Source organism: Microtus ochrogaster, chromosome 1, assembly GCF_000317375.1.
Source record: "Microtus ochrogaster isolate Prairie Vole_2 chromosome 1, MicOch1.0, whole genome shotgun sequence".
NCBI lineage: Eukaryota > Metazoa > Chordata > Mammalia > Rodentia > Cricetidae > Microtus > Microtus ochrogaster.
The window spans coordinates 124275731-124291637 of record NC_022009.1 but is presented as its reverse complement, the minus strand read 5'-3'; the positions used below and the strand labels follow the sequence as shown (position 1 = coordinate 124291637).

General features: G+C 46.7%; 1 protein-coding gene across 4 annotated transcripts in view; it reads left to right on the top strand.

The window, feature by feature from the left end:
• Positions 1-15907, top strand: part of Trim2 (tripartite motif containing 2) — a 116363-nt gene that overhangs the window by 45652 nt on the left and 54804 nt on the right. Inside the window, exon 1 of one of the 4 annotated variants that reach the window (XM_005344157.2) lies at positions 12679-12927. The exons of the other annotated variants lie outside the window; for them this stretch is intronic. Within the exon in view, the coding sequence (XP_005344214.1) occupies positions 12925-12927 (3 nt within the window). The 5' untranslated portion in view covers positions 12679-12924. Of the gene's footprint in view, positions 1-12678; positions 12928-15907 lie in introns of those variants that run through there. 4 annotated transcript variants of the gene reach the window in all.

Genomic DNA, 15907 nt, shown 5'->3' with positions numbered 1-15907 from the left:
TCGAGTGTGCAAGGATCTGACACATGGAATGCACAAAAAATGCTTACTTGAAGAGGAGTGTGTGTCTTGGTCTGTTTTCTGTTGATGTAAGAAAATGCCACAAACTGGAGGATCTAAAGTAAAGCAATGTGCTTTGTATAGTTAGGAAAGCGGGGAGTTCAGGGTCGAGGGACCCAGACCGCTGAGCACATTCTTGCTGGTGAGGACTCTGCTGAGTCCCAAGGCAAAGCAAGGTATCACATGGTAGGACAGAGAAGAAGCTGTCACATTGTAACAAGGCCACTCCTAAAATAACCCATTGGTCCCTTAATCCATTGACCCAGGAAGGATCAATCACCTCTTGCAGAGCTCGCCAGGACCCTCACAATGAGAATTAAACTTCAATGTGAGTGTTGATGGAGACATTTGAACCATTATGATGAATCATGAAAGAGCTGACTGGTGTAATAACTTCCTGACTGGTATTCATTCCTGCCTCCTTCAGAAAGTTCATCCCGCTGATTGCTGGACATTTACTGTCCCGGCCTTTTGTAGCTCTGGCCCCCATTGTGTACCTAATATCACAGAAGAGCAGGCTGTTCCCCCTGACAGTACCCCCTACTTCACTCCCTGGAGCCTGTCCATGCTGGGTCTTCCTGTCGGAAACACCTGGCACCTTTAACTTGACTTTTCCCTGAATGGTTTCTGTGTGTCTCACAACCCTTCGAAGGCCTCTCAGAGGTCACCACAGGACAATGCCAGACCCTTCTCTCACCTGTATTATAACCTTGAGCCTTCCACTGCAGCCTGTGCCTGACTTCTCTCTTACAGAAGAGTTCCTGTCATCCAGCAACCTCTTCACATGTTTGTTTTCACTGGCAAGTTCTTAGAGTCCAAGGGTTGTGTCTTAAGCATGGCTGCAAACCCAGAACTGCTGGGACATCAGTTGTTTCTCATAAGTGCTGGAGGAGCGAACTGGGAATCAGTCCAACCTGGGCCTCTCGTTTCTGTTTACTGGTTTAGCTTGGGAGACTAGGGTATGAGAGTTTCACTCTTCCCCTTAAAGACCTCACCTGACTTCAGTGGTGCTGTGTTATAACCGCGCGGTGCCAGGGCCTTTGGAAAACAGTTTTGATTAATTGATTGGTTTCTTTCCTAACAAATAAGTGTGTCTCAAGTCTGATGCTTGGTCAGTTTGGGGTATGTGCACAAATGAAGCAAAATTGCAAGTTAGAGTTTATGAAATGTCAAAATGTGGATTTGCAGACGCATGGATAGGCTGCTGCATACATATGCTGTCAAGCCATACAGCCTGGCGTCCTGTCTGTCCAGGGTGCCACAGATGCTGGAGCCTGGCACTGTCTCTTCTGCAATGAGCTACTTCTCCAGTGGATCAAAAGCATCTCCCATCATACCTGCTGGATAACCTGTCAAAGTGAAGTGTGACCAGGGCCAGCACTGGGCTCAGGTGGAACACGGCTCAGTCTCTAATTCACGTGAAATGGAACCACTTTCCCCCAAGAAACAGGGCCCCCAGAAGTTGGGCCTTCTTATTTATTTGTTCTGCCCCCCTCCATTGAATCCTCAAGGAAAGATGAGCCTAGACCTGTGGTTCTCAACCTTCCTAAAGCTGCGACCCTTTAATACAGTTCCTCAAGCTGTGCTGACCCCCAACTATAAAATTATTTTTGTTGCCACTTCATAACTATAATTTTGCTACTGTTATGAATCACAATGCAAATATCTGTGTTTTCCGATGGTCTTAGGCAACCCCTGTGAAAGGGTCATTCGACCCCTCCAGAGGTCAGGACCCACAGGTTGAGAACCACTGGCCTGGAGGAGCCGGTAGACATAGCATTTGTGTTGGCGTCCATGCCAAGCGACACCCGAAACAAGTTGGCAAGCCACTCGGTTATCACAGCCTGGCAGAAGGCCTGCCAGTTCCCAGTCACTCAGTGTTTCAACGGGGGTGCCCCTCGCACACTAGAGAGGCACAGCACATGGCCTTCGGGGCACATTTCCCAACATGGGCTCGAGCAGAGTCCAATGAGGACAAAGGTGATGAATCCTGAAAGGTCACACACGCCCTTATTGCAGCCAGCAAGGACACGCAGAAAAAAACTCTTGGGTGACCAGAAGGTCACTCACTAGTGTGATTGTGGGTGATTACAAGTCAGAACAACTAATACTCTGAGCTACACCACAGCCCTGAAACTGACTGTGTGTATGAGCTACAGTGCCCTCAGAGGCTTCTAGGAAGGAATGGTGTCCTTAGTACATCTCCCCTATTGTCATCAGTTATTGCCTATTCTTCTAGGACTCAATAGTTTATACGAGCTCACTGCTAGTTCAGAACATGTAAAAAGCAGGAGAGATGTGCAGGACTTGGACTATGGCTGAGGTAGGGCCCTGCCCTACCATGAATCCCTGGGTTCTTGCTCTATCAATTTTTTATTTTTTTATTTTTTGGTTTTTCGAGACAGGGTTTCTCTGTGGTTTTGGAGCCTGTCCTGGAACTAGCTCTTGTAGACCAGGCTGGTCTCGAACTCACGGTGATCCTCCTGCCTCTGCCTCCCAAGTGCTGGGATTAAAGGCGTGCGCCACCACCGCCCGGCTCTATCAATTTTTTAAAAAGTGAATCACAAAATGTTCAAATGATGCTTTTTGCGCATTACGTCCAGTATTTACTTGTGTCCAGGAATCACATAGACATGTCTATGTATTCTAAAACACACTTTATGATCTCTGTGTATGTTATTTTTCTTGTTGCTATGAGAAAAAAATATCTGACCAAAGCAACTAAGGAACAAAGGGTTTACTTTGGCTCCTGGTTTAAGAGTTCATGATGGCAGGAAAGACAGCAGCAGGAGCTGCAGGGGACTGGCCACACCTGCAGTCAGGAAGGGGAGAGAGACAAATGCCTGTGCTCCGTTCTTTGTCTTTTTTATTCAGAGCAGGACCCAACCCAGGGGATTTCACCACCCACATTCGCAGGAGGTCTTCACTCCAGTTTAAATCCTTCTGGAAACCGGCTCTGAGACCCCGTCCGAAGGTGTGTTTCCATGGTGATCCTAAACCCAGTCAAGCTGACAGTGACTATCAAGTGTCACTTAGATGAGCATGTTTTCTGTGAGCAGTGTGGAGACTGTTCCCACCCAGTCTGTGTCACTGTCAAAGCTACGGGCCATCCTCGTAGCTGGCTAGTGCCACTTTCCCAACAGAGCCCATCTACAAAAGACAACTCAAAGGGTCTTTAGCAGATCAGCACTGGGTCATCTGACTGTTTCTGAAGGGCCTCGTGTAAGAACGTGGTCAGTGGGACTGTGTTCTCCCAGGCAGCGACGGGTGACATTACCGTGGGTGATGTCCAGGCAGGCAGGACACTCAGACATTCTTCATGATGCAGTTCGGGGACCACCATAGTGCTGAGTTGCTGTCTCACCCATGGAGGGGCATCCTGCCCCATGGAGTTATAGGCTGGGGAGGGCAATTGTTCTAACCAAGCAAACTGGCCATTGCAAACTGTGACGTCTGTCATGAGGGATTCAAATGGTACGGCGTGATAGATAGTAGTGACACTGAGGGCAGGATGGTCAGTATGGCCCCAGAAAGGAGGCCTCAGGTAAGGATGGGAACCTTACCCCAGGAGCTACCCCACTCCTCATAGAGACACCTTAATTTTGCTATGAACCAAAGATCGGAAGCTTCCTGTTTTAGACTTATAATCTCAGAGGTTGGTCTCAAGGTCATGGGTCAGTTTGCTTCTAAAAAGTCAGACATAGACACAGTTGAGAGCGTGTGGAAGGGAGTCTCAGAATCTGGAGGCCACCGGGAGGCCGGCTTAAGACTGGTGCTGGTGGAGCCCTGGCCATGCAGTAGAAAACAGAACCGGACTCTCTCCTATAATGGGAAAGTTGAAATGAAGACCAGGCTCTCCTGTTTCTGTGTGCAAATAAACACATATGGATAGCGTTCTAACGAACTTAGAAAATAACTTAGTCAAGTGCCTGCCAAAACAGCACACAGACCTAAGTTCTGATCCCCAGCACCCGTGTGAAAAGCCAGGCGTGATGCTGTGGACCTGTGTCCTGGTGCTGTGAAAGTGGAGATGGGAGGATCCCTGGAGGCCACTAGTCAACTATTCCAGACAGCAACATGAACTGTATTCAGGGGACCCTGTCTCACAAACTACAGTGGAAGCTGAGTATGGAGATACACCCTTCAGCCCAGCACTTGAGGCAGAGACAATGGATCCTTGTAACTTAGAAGGCAAACTGGTCAACATAGTAAGTTCCAAGTCAACCAGAACCAACAGTGAAACCCTGTCTCAGAAAGGGATTGGGGGGAAGAGACTAGACAGATGGTTTAGCAGTAAGAACACTTGTGGCCCTTGTAGGGGACCTTGGTTTGGTTCCCAGCACCCACGTGGTGGCTCACAACTATCCATAACTCCAGTTCCAGGGATCCAATGCCCTCTTCTAACCTCCGCAGGCACCAGACACACATGCCGTACACATACATTTACCCAGGCAAGACACTCATACACATAAAATAAAACAAATCCAAAAGCAAATGGTAGAGAGTAACAGATGAAAACATAAGACATTAGCTTGTGGTCACCACATGCACACACTACATAGGCATAAATTCAAAAAGAAAGAGGAAGTTTAAAAATAAACAAGTTTTACCAGTTGGTGGTGGTGCATACCTTTAATCCCAGCACTCTGGAGGCAGAGGCAGGTGGATCTCTGCGAGTTCACAAGGCCAGCCTGGTCTACAAAGTGAGTTCCAGGATAGCCAGGGCTGTTACATAGAGAAACCCTGTCTTGAAAAACCAAAACGCCAAACCAAACCAAATCAAAACAAACAAACAAACAAAAAAAACAACAAACACAAGTAGGCTGGAGGACTAGGTTGTACAAGCTCGGTGATAAAGCTCATACCAAGGTCTTGAATTTAATCACTAGCAGTTCGCAGCAATCCTGCCCAAAAGGGAACAATACCAAAGCCCAATCAGATTGAGAGGGGGAGAACCAGACACCCAATAAAGTGATGCCGACCATCACGTCTGTGTTTTTTTACCACTTCAACCTGTTCACTTTGCATTAAAAGGCTTCTACAGTCAGAACACCTGCTGACTAAGCCCAACACACACACAGACACACACACATACACACACACACACACACTCCCCTGTTTCTGTCTGTGCTGGGTTTCTACAGACAAGGCTGTTTTGGCTTCTTAACTATAATGTCTTACGTCTTCTTGCCTCTTTGCTATTCCCGGGAGTCTGCCTTCTCTGTGAATCCCCTTCTGACAGGATGTCATGGTTTATTTTTTCTCTGCCCTTTGCCCTATGACTGGCCGAATCTTTGACCTTTGCGTTCTACAGTCCTTTGTGCAGGGTTCCGGTTTGCCTGCTATCTTGGGAACTCCTGCTGTTTGCTGCAGCGTCCACACTCACTAACCGTGAGCCATTAATTCCTCTAGTTACCAGCTGCTGGGTGAGAGCCTTTTTTCTGTTCTTCCACATAGTTTTCGCGTCTCACTTAGCTCAAGGTTTGATTTATTTTTATTGCTTCTATTGTTGAGAATTTTATGTCGATCTCTCATCAAAGTATTTAGGTCCCTTAGTGGTAGTGACCCTTGTAAGGCCTAGGAACAAATACCCCGTACATTACAGACACTAAATAAGGTTGGATAAAAGTGGGGAAGAGGACAGGATGTCACACAAAACAAAACAGGAAAACAAGAAGCAGAGAAAAGATAGAAAGTCATCAAGGAAGGCTTGGGGTACTTCTGTATTTATTGGCCTTGGTCCCAGTGGCATGTCCCCAGGACTCACAGGCCCAGGAGACACCTACTGACAGGTCCAGGAAGACACCATGCTATATTCAAGCCTGGTCCCTCTGCTGTGACCCAGCTGTTCTGCTTTCAGCCCCCGCGCCCTCCCCTCCCGTGGAACTGTGGCCTCCCGGCAGCAGGCCCAGACATACTTCTAACCTTTGAGGGTGCTGGGTAGGCCAGCCTTTGCCGCAATGCATCCATTCAGAAGAGAATACGGAAACAAATCACGAGAGCTCCAGGTCCAAAACCTATGACTGACATCAAAGGGCATAGCTTTGGCTCTGGAAGGAGACCAGAGGCGCCCTGCCTCCTCCAGTCTTTCCAGGACGTCTGCTGGCCGGATGGGAGAGACACCCGGGCCAGGCTCTCTCTAAATAGTGTAGCAGTGGTAGTGAGCACCCTCCCTCCCTTCTTGAGGCTTGCCTGGCACTGGGATCTGTCTGAGGAGCCTCCAAGATCACCTGTGTCCAAGTCTTGTGGCCGTAGTTGTGCTAAGTGTGTGGGGGAGAAGCAGGGAAGGCTGAGGACAGCCTGGTCCCATGAAGTATGCAGGGAGGGCTCTCCTGCATGAGTCTGTCCACTCTCATGTGTTAATTTTAATGAAAACGGGGGGGGGGAGGGTCACACATTATTCTTTGGATAGTTGTTGCTGTTTATCCTATTGCATTAACAAGATCTCCCCAAATATCCTAGGCTGGTCTAGAACTCACTATGCTCACTGGACTCTTGATCCCCTGCCTCAGCCTTTTGAGTGCTGGGATTATAGGTGTATGCTTCACAGCCAGCTTTAATCCGGTCTTACATCTAATACTCAAAAGTTTTTTGAATCGCATAAGTCCAGAAGTGCGAGTTCCTAAATAGACTCATAAATCTCTTAGGGGCATAATAATAATAATTAATAATAATAGCTCATATGCTGACTGCTTAGTATTGGCCTTCTGGTTTTCCCCCTCTTGCTTGCTCAGCTCTCATTCTTATGCAGCCTAGACCCACCTGCCTAGGGATGGCACCGCCCACAGTGCCGTCAATTAGCAACCAAGAACCCTTCCCCGCCAGACATGCTCACAGGTCAGTCTGATGGGGACAATTTCTCAATTGCCGTTCCCTCTTCCCAGGCATTTCAAGTTGTCAACCGAGATCTGTCACCACACTCCTATTATATTACTAAGGAAATGGAGGCACATAGGAGTAAGACCGTATGCCATTCTGCTGGGCACAGTGACCTCTCTTCCTGTCTGCCCTGACCTACTCAGAACAGGCATGATCCCTGCGTTTAGCATATCCGTGTTGTGTAGGCTACCCACCTGTTAGCTGCAGCCTCTTGGCTAGTAGATCCATCTGTGCTTGTCCTTATGTACATTTTATTTAACTTACAAAGGCCCCAAGGACAGACGTTGTGCTGTTATTTCAACTATGCCAGTGAAACTGTAAAGTGCTTCCTTAAGTAAGAAGGTAAAAACTCAGTAAGAGACAACACAGGCACACAACTTGGTTACAGTCTACTGTTTCTGTTTTCTGTTTCTTAATTAGTTGTCAACCTCTTACTGCTCCTACTTTCTAAGTAAAATTTATCACCAAAGTAAAAGTTATCACGGTGTGCAGGTACTTATGGGGCAATGTAACACATGTAGGCTTCAGTGCAATCCAGTTTCAGGCATCCACAGGGGATCTTGGAACACACCCCAAAATAAGAGACCTATTCTAGAGCAAATCTGAGCCACGCCTTAATCAGAGTCATGTCTTAATCAGAGTCACGTGCTGACATTCACATTAAGATTCAGAGGGATTGCTGCTGCTGGTGGTGGTGGCCGCAGCGGCCACAGCATTGGCTCACGCCCTTAATCTCAGCACTCTAGAGGCAGAGGCAGGGGGATCTCTGTGAGTTTGAGGCCAGCCTGGTGTACAGAGTGAGTTCCAGGACAGCCAGGGTTGTTACACAGAAAAACCCTGTCTCGAAAAAAAAAAACAAAAGGAAACACAAAGGGAAGGAGGAAGAGAAGGGAAGGAGGGAGGGAGGGAGGAAGGAAAAAAGGAAGGAAGGAAGGAAGGAAGGAAGGAAGGAAGGAAGGAAGGAAGATTCAGATAATGAAGACCCATAGACTGTTTAGAAAGATACTGTCCTTTGATGACAGACTCGAAGAGGCAGGTAGTGAGGATGAGAGGCAGGTCCCCCACTTATTCCCTTCAGACAAGGGGCTTCCTTTTTTACCACCCCCTTGGGCTTAAAGCACTGAGTTACTGGATGCCCAGTAAACTCAAGCCTGTTCCCCGCCAAAAGGCACTGTAAGTCTTCAAGATCGGGAGCATCCACTAAGCCTCTGGAACCCAGAGGGGCGGGAGACACCAGAGCCTCAGCCCCAGAAGGGAAAAGACGTCAGCTGAGAACGCAGGCGGTGCGGGATGTCCATCCAGGGCGATCCCAGTCACTCATAGTTCAGAATGCTGTCCTCTCAGCCCTGCTTCCGCCGGCCACGCCCATCCTCGCCACTGGCGTCGGTTCTACAAAAGGTTTTAATTTAAAAAAATAAGACTAGCCAACGATATTCATCAAGGAAGGCAGAGGAAAAAACTTACAAGCAGAGCCATCACTATCTTGGAGAAGGGCAACAGCTTGCTTTAGCTGAAGTAGGGCTTGCTTCCTGGGGCGGGACCTGTTGCCATAGAAACGGGAGGCGTGGCCATGCAGAACCACGAAGTTCCTGGAGCTGTCAGCTGAGGCTGTCTCTGAGATTTTTTTTTTTTTTTTCAACTGTAGAACCCAGGAGGTGGGATTGGTTGCGTAGTTCAGAGGAATGTGTGTCAGATTCACTCTGATCCGCACGCTGGTGTGAAGGCTCTTTATTGTGTGGACTGCAAGAGAAGAATGTCCTTAGGAGAAAGACAGCCGCCCACGAGGCTGTCGGCTGCCTCTGACCCAGTCACCCACTAGTGTCTCCTGCGGGCAGTCTGGGCTCCAGGGTGCCTCTGGGTGTGGCTAGCCGCGCCCACGTGGTTGCTAGGTAGGTCCAGGAGGCAAGGCCAGATCCTAGCTTTGGCTGGAGCTCTAGTTCAGCGGTAGAGTCCTTACAGGCAAGACACAAAGGCCCAGGCTCCATCCCTGTACTAACAACCAGAGACTTCTGCTACCTTGAATTTAACCATTAAAATGAAAAGCATGACCGCTGTTTGTCTGGAGAAACAGTACCTCTGTGTGCATGTTAATGTCACAATGGATAAACTGTGACCATGTTTCCAAATGCATGCCTCCATGTTTGTGGAAGCCAGAAGACAACCTCGCCTGTCCTTCAAATGCCACCATCTTGTTTTTTGAGACAGAATTTCTTGTTGGCCCCAGGCTCAGCCAAGTAGGCTAGGATACTGGCAACGAGACTTGGGGATCCTCTTGACTTTTCCTGCACAGTGGGGTAACAAACACAGGCTGCTGTGACTGGAATTTTCTTTAAAAACAAAACAAAAACATGGGTTCTGGGGACCAAAGTCAGGTCCTTGTACCCAGCCCAGCACAGATATCATCATCATCAGGAACCCAGTTAGTACTGGAGATTCCATTCCAGCTGTGGGAAAAAGACATTCCGCTTTGAATTATACACAGCAAACAATGGTAGAAACCAAAGAGCAACTTCGTTTGTGTGCTTTTGCCTTTGGTATCCTCGGAGCAATACATAGAATGGGGCGGGTTAGACACGCCATGAGGACAGCTGTAAGTTTGCTTACTCTGCTGTATACAGAGTGGAGAGCTGAGGAAGATAAATCACCTAGATGCACAGAGCTCACAGCCCCTTTCCCACCGTCTGTCTTCTTAGCTGTTGGAGGCTCGCGTGTTCACCACTGCTCAGCACAAATAAGCCAAACTGAGTGCTTCCCATTGAACTTAAACTCTAGAATTGTAAGGAAAGAATGTGGGGGAAATCTAGAGGACTGTCAGGCAATCCTGCATCAGCCTGGGCTTCGTGAGACCTCTTTACCCAATGTAGATGTTACAGGTTGAATTGCGTCCTTTTTGCCCAAAATGCATTGAGGTCCTAACCCTTGAGAGCTCGGTTTCTCTCATTTATTTTTCTATGCCTGACACACCAGCTGGAACACAATCATCTGTGAACTGGGCACATCTTTAGCGGCAGCACCAACACCAGGCCAGTTCTGATGGGAGTTCTTGGGTTGGAACGATTGTTCCTCACCATCGTCCTTCATGAGAGTTGGGCAATAATTCTCACAAGAGTTCTTTGAAAGCAGAATGTAGTAATGATGACACAAGGCAGTTTCTAAGCGTTCTGGTCTCAGGTTGCCCTGATATAACTTTTCATTGGTTATATCCATGATGTCACTGACACAAATACCTCTTGAGCCAGCTGGCTTTGTTGGACTCTGGAATTGCCTGGTTACCCTCACTGCTCTTTCTTATCCACTAGGGGCGCCATGGCACAGATCACATCTGCTGTATAGCAGCTACTCCTCCCTCAGCTGGTCACCTTTTGTAAACTTTAATCCATACTAGAATAATCGTAATACTTGCTCCTACCTTTGGAGAGGTCTGGTTTGAAGTTCAAGGAGAAAATCTATGATGAAAGATCACAAGTCCCTCATAAGATTTGCCTCTCTCTAATGGCCTCTGGCCCAATTATTTTTCATTTGTGAGATTAATATATTTACCTTGCATCGTATTCTGCCACTTAACTGCTTTATAGGAAAATTTCATCATTCTGCGTCTTTTATGGAATATCTACCATGGGAAAAGCCTTGCACTGGGGCCTGGGAGGTTTGAAGCAAAAGATAGAACCTCTCATAGCTTTTAACCAGGAATTAAAGAACTTGCAAGAGTGGCTCCCTGGCCCAATCTGAGGGGGAGAGCACCTAGCAGCTGAAGGAGGAGCCAGAGGAGCCTCCCTAACCGGAGTGGTGACTTTGAAGGAGTGAGAGGGAGTTGAGCAGGGGAAGGAGGTGGGGAAGATGTACATTCTTGCCAGTGGTGTGCCAGCCTGGGGAAGAGGATTTCCCAAAGGAAATGCTGTTGACAACTTATGTGGGACTCTCCCATGTATTGAAGGGTGTTTGGTATCCCTGTGCCTTGCACTAAATGTCAGCTGTGCATCCACTTCTAACCCTCTTTCTGTCTGTGTAGACTTCTTCTTGTAGGGAACTGGAATACAAATTCATTTTTCTGTTTTAATTCATGACAATGAAATAATGTAAAATATGTTACTATATGTCCAACCTTTCCCATTTAGCACATTTTCAAAGTTTATCCACCACAGCATATATCAGTATTATATTCTCTTTATTAGTAGTATCCCATTATACGAGGGTAGAAATTTGCTATTTATTTATTTGTTTGTTTATTTATTTATTTATTTATTTATTTATTGAGGCAGGGTTTCTCTGTGTTGCCCTGACTGTTCTGAAACTTGGTATGTAAACCAGGCTGGCCTTGAACTCAGTTATCTACCTACCTCTGCCTCCTGAGTTCTGGGATCAAAGGTGCCCACTGCCCACCTGTAATTATACGTTCTTACCAGCTGGTGGATACCAGGGATGTCTCTGACTTGGGGCTGTTCTGAACAATGCTGCTTGTCACATTTGTGTGCAGGGTTTTATGTGGACATATTGCCTGCCTCAGAAGTTTATAATGCAGTTAGGACCAATTCTTAAAACTACAAAGCCGGTTCCCCTTTTACCAGTTTACAAAGTCCCGTCCCTAAAGCCTTCACTAAGATGTCTGACTTGATGGGTTAAGAAATGATGGTGAAGAAATCAGGCAGCAGGTAGGGCTTGGTCCTCGGTCTTATTGCTGGTTATTGTAGTTAAAGGAGGTGCACTTATTCGATCCTAAAATGTCATGCCCACAGTGGCATGTCCTGACATTTCCAAGACCTGTTGATGTCACTGGACTCTCAACTCCCCATCCCACTAGATAACCTTCACTGATCTCTGGCATCAAGGCCTCTTTAAGTGCTTACCTGTATGGAAAGGATGGGTGCCATCAAATACGTAATCCTATTGTTTAAATAAAGAATTATTAGTATTGTCTGCCTCTATTGCTGTAAAGAAGATGGTTTTGAATTCTAATACACAAGGTTTTTGTTCTGCAGTATTTGTTACACTATAGAGACCTAAGTACTGTTAAATAGGTACGTGTTGGCCATTTTGTGCTCTTAATATTTTAAGTACATTTAATGACTTGATAGGAAATCAAGTTATGGACATAATGGTTTGTCAGGTTTCTCAATCCATACCTGAAAAGTTCATCACCAGAAACAGAATAGAGCCCGTTTTCCCCGAATCAGAGTATTTACCAACTACTATTTATTTTTCTCCCTTAATAATTAGAACTATAAGACACAGAGAAATGGCCTCTGTATTGTCTGACTTGGTGGAACTGCATTGCACAGACCTTTTCCTGGGAGATGCATTGGGTGGGGTGGGTAGAAGGGGCCGTGGAACCGAGGTGATTCTGCTTTTTAGATATCTGCCTTCTTTCAAGCTACCTGCAGATTTCAGTTTAGCTGATGAAAATGCATGCTGTCACACCTACTAAAACACTCCTCCAAATCTTAACTTTTCATCGCTTCTCGAATCTATTCTTCCTGCCTCTGCACTGGCTTATACGACCAGCATAGTTTCTGATTCGGAATGCTTTTGGGTGGGTACCCATCTTGTCTGCACGCTGGGAGGCTGGTGCTCCCCACGCCTCCTGGGGTTAATCCTGCAGTCGGGTTTGGGGATGGAGCCTGGCCGCCTCGCACTGGAGCACGCTAGCAGCTGACTGCTGACTCAGAGGGGAAAGCCAGCCACCCGCGAATCTCTTTGCTGCTCTCTGCTGCATCCCTATCCCACAATCCCTTGCTACAGTGTGGCTTGCTGCAGTCTTTTCAACAGACGCTGAGAAAAAAAGATGTCCTGTAAGATAAAGATTGATTGGTCTGAATTCGGAAGGGGGTCTCCTACTTGTTAATGACCCAGAAACATTCCTGCCGACTTTCCTGAGCCTTCTCTCGTTTCCTCCGTTTTTTTTTTTTTCTCTTCCTCTGTCCTGTTCATGAGCTGGCACGTCTCTACTTAGAGCAGAAGATAATGCTGGGCTTCTGATGATGGCTGCATTGCATGGTAGGGAATTTTAACCGGTCTGTTTGCATGGTGCTTCCTAACTTGAGACGGTAGCAGGACTGTGCATTGTTCTTTTGGGTGGCCGCGGGGCTGCAGCAGAGGCAGCCTAGTGGGGGAGGATGTCTTTCTTTACCTCGCTGACTTTTCTGTTTATCGGGAGAGATGGGTAGGTCCTCGGCGTTCCGGATGCTTGCCGTTATTTCTGGGGATAACTGCTGGTACTTTCCTGGCTTCCTTTTCGTGGTGATGCTGCATGCTCCTTCATCACAAAATAGGGGAAGAGCCCACTCTGCCTAAACAAAAGCATCAAATTAGCAACTGTGGGGAGAAAGCTATTGTGAACGGATTAGATTTTTATCCTCATTAGTCGCTATTTTAGTGTTGCCTTGGTTTATTTCAAGTAGAATTACATCTCCTGCGTCTTGATGTCGGGATGAAGTATAGAATTTGCAGGATTCCTTCCTGGGTACTCCTAGGTGGAGGATGTGCGTTTCCACCCTTCCCCCACCCGGCTCTCTGCCCTGGGTTGAGCTCCTTGCCTCCGAGTTACCATTGGAAACCCATTCATTCATAATGCATGACTCGACCCCCTGGATTCTAGATGCCACTGAGAGTGGCAAACACACATCAATACTTCTTTCTGACAAATTTTCCTGCTATGGAAGTCCAATCAATTCTGGGTGGAGCTCAATGGAAGAACTACACAGAGGGAGAGAGATCCCTGGTTGGCCCTTAGTTCTGCTTCCTCGAATCATGGGTAATTTTTGTATCAGTTTTTTTTTTCCCCTGCAAGAATGCCCCACCCTGACATTAATCCTCCTTGTACAGCAATAGGAAAGCCAGTAGGAAGGCTATTTGTTTCCAACTAAAAATTGAATGTTGAATGAATGAATTCCGGAACCAAAAGAAAATATTTGTGTCAGAAGAAAGGATGGGTTAGGTGTCACAGCTTACGAGATGCAGACTCAGAATGAGGCATTTGGAAGCTGCTGGTTTTTCTGCTTTATTCTCCACAAGCAAATCGTTAGAGGTTTTAAACGCTGTAATACAGAGAGAGCCGTTTGTTTGCTCAGATCCCTAAGCTGGATTCTACATCACTCAGTGTGAAAGTGATTTCCAAAGGACTCCCCTTGTTTTTAGGCAGGTGCTTTGCTAGTGCTGTCCTGACCCACTGTCCTGTTAAATAATTCAGGCCACTGGGGGGCCAGGCGGCAAGCACACAATGAAAAGTTTCACGTGTGCTGTGGCATGGAGAAGCTCCTGGAGCCTAGCCCTCTAGCCATCACTAACAGCCCTTCCTGGCCCTCTGAAGAGTTCTTTTGAAAACACAAGCAATTTGCATTGCAATGATTGTGAGACAATGTAAAAAAAGCTCCCTGACATATCCATTGATGAATCACCATATTTCACCCACACATTTTTAAAAACAGACTGGCGGGCCTGTGCACCTTTTCACCTTCTATGAATGTTATAATCCTAAAATAGCTTAATTTTTTTAAATGTGGGACAACAAAAGATTAATGGGTGCTATGGGTTATGGAAGAAAGTAAAAAACATTTATTCTTTGTCTCAAAAATGAAAATACCCTTCATTTGGGTAGCTTTTAACATTGATTTGTCTAAATTCAATATTCTTATTGGCTTGTGTTGCATAAAAACCCTAAATGTGAATCCATTCTTTTTAAATTACCAAAGCTAAAAATTTAAGAATCTCTTTGCCTCTTTATTTCTCTGATAAGACTAATGCGTGCTAACCAAATGTTTTTATATGTTAAAACATATAGAAGAGAAAGAAATACTTTAGGTTTTTTAAAAAATGTTGCGAATTATCTTTGCCTGCCTGCCAGAGAGGGTGGGGATATGATTGTGTGTGAACCCCTGCCTTGTTGAGGACCCAACCCAGGCCATGTGCTTGCCAGACAGGCACTCTTAGAACAACGCCCCCTGCCTGGTCCTGGTTTGTTTCTTCAAAAGTCCGAGTCGACTGCTTCTCAGTTGTAGCAGAGTGATTTACTTGAGCATCTGTAGTGGCTTTAAAAAGATGCTTGGCTGCCGTCTGTCTCATTCCTACCACGGGAGGTCAGAGCACAGTTTGCTCCACAGTCAGCCGCCAGTAGGGCTTTCTGAGTCTTTCTATTGTGTGAGTTGTCTGAATTCAATGGATCAGGTACCCCCGAAACTCGGAGCCTTGCCTTAGAACCGAGAGTGAGGGGTGTGGGGACCCAAGTTTTCAAATAGCATCATTTGAAGGAGCCACGTGTTGCGACTTTTTCTGTGCCAATCTTCCCTGCCACTTCTCTGCCTTGTTCTGCCTCCAGTTTGGAGATCTTCCCTTTCGTCATTGATCCCTTTTTATCCTTTCTCTTGAGACTTATTACTGAAGACAGCACTTACTCTAAGAGCAGAAACAACGTGCTTCCGATGCACCAGAGGTAAAAGAGGGTTATTGTCACACAGGCTTATGTTTTGGGGGAGTTCTAAGGTGAAATTCTTTTCTCCCTTTCTGTCAGTCCCTCCCAGCTCCCAGAAGGGGTCCCCAGTTCCTTAGCAACATGACTGCTCCCTGCCCTTCTTGTGGATGTAGAACACTCAGCTGCTTTGTGTAATCCCCAGAGGAAGCCTAGGGATCCATGGCACAGTGATGGATGTGGGGAGAAGGGACCCCACTCATCTCGATTGTCCCAGGGCATCACAAGATAAATACCAATTAGCTCAGCCACTTAGCTCTCCTACACAGACAGACTCAGTCCTTTGGAGCCTTGAGAGTCCAAAGCAAAGCTTCAGGGAGTGAGGGCTTGAGGAGTTCCGCTTAGAAATAAACTTCCATATGGAGAAGCCAGTGCATAGAGGGAGGTTGTCATCCATATGTCCCTGGCAGTGGGAGCAGGGCTTTGAGGAGCTTGGGCACACCTTTGCCTGGAGACAGACTGAAGAGGAGAGGCTCTCATCCTTCAAACATTCATGTGTTCTCTCTCTCTCTC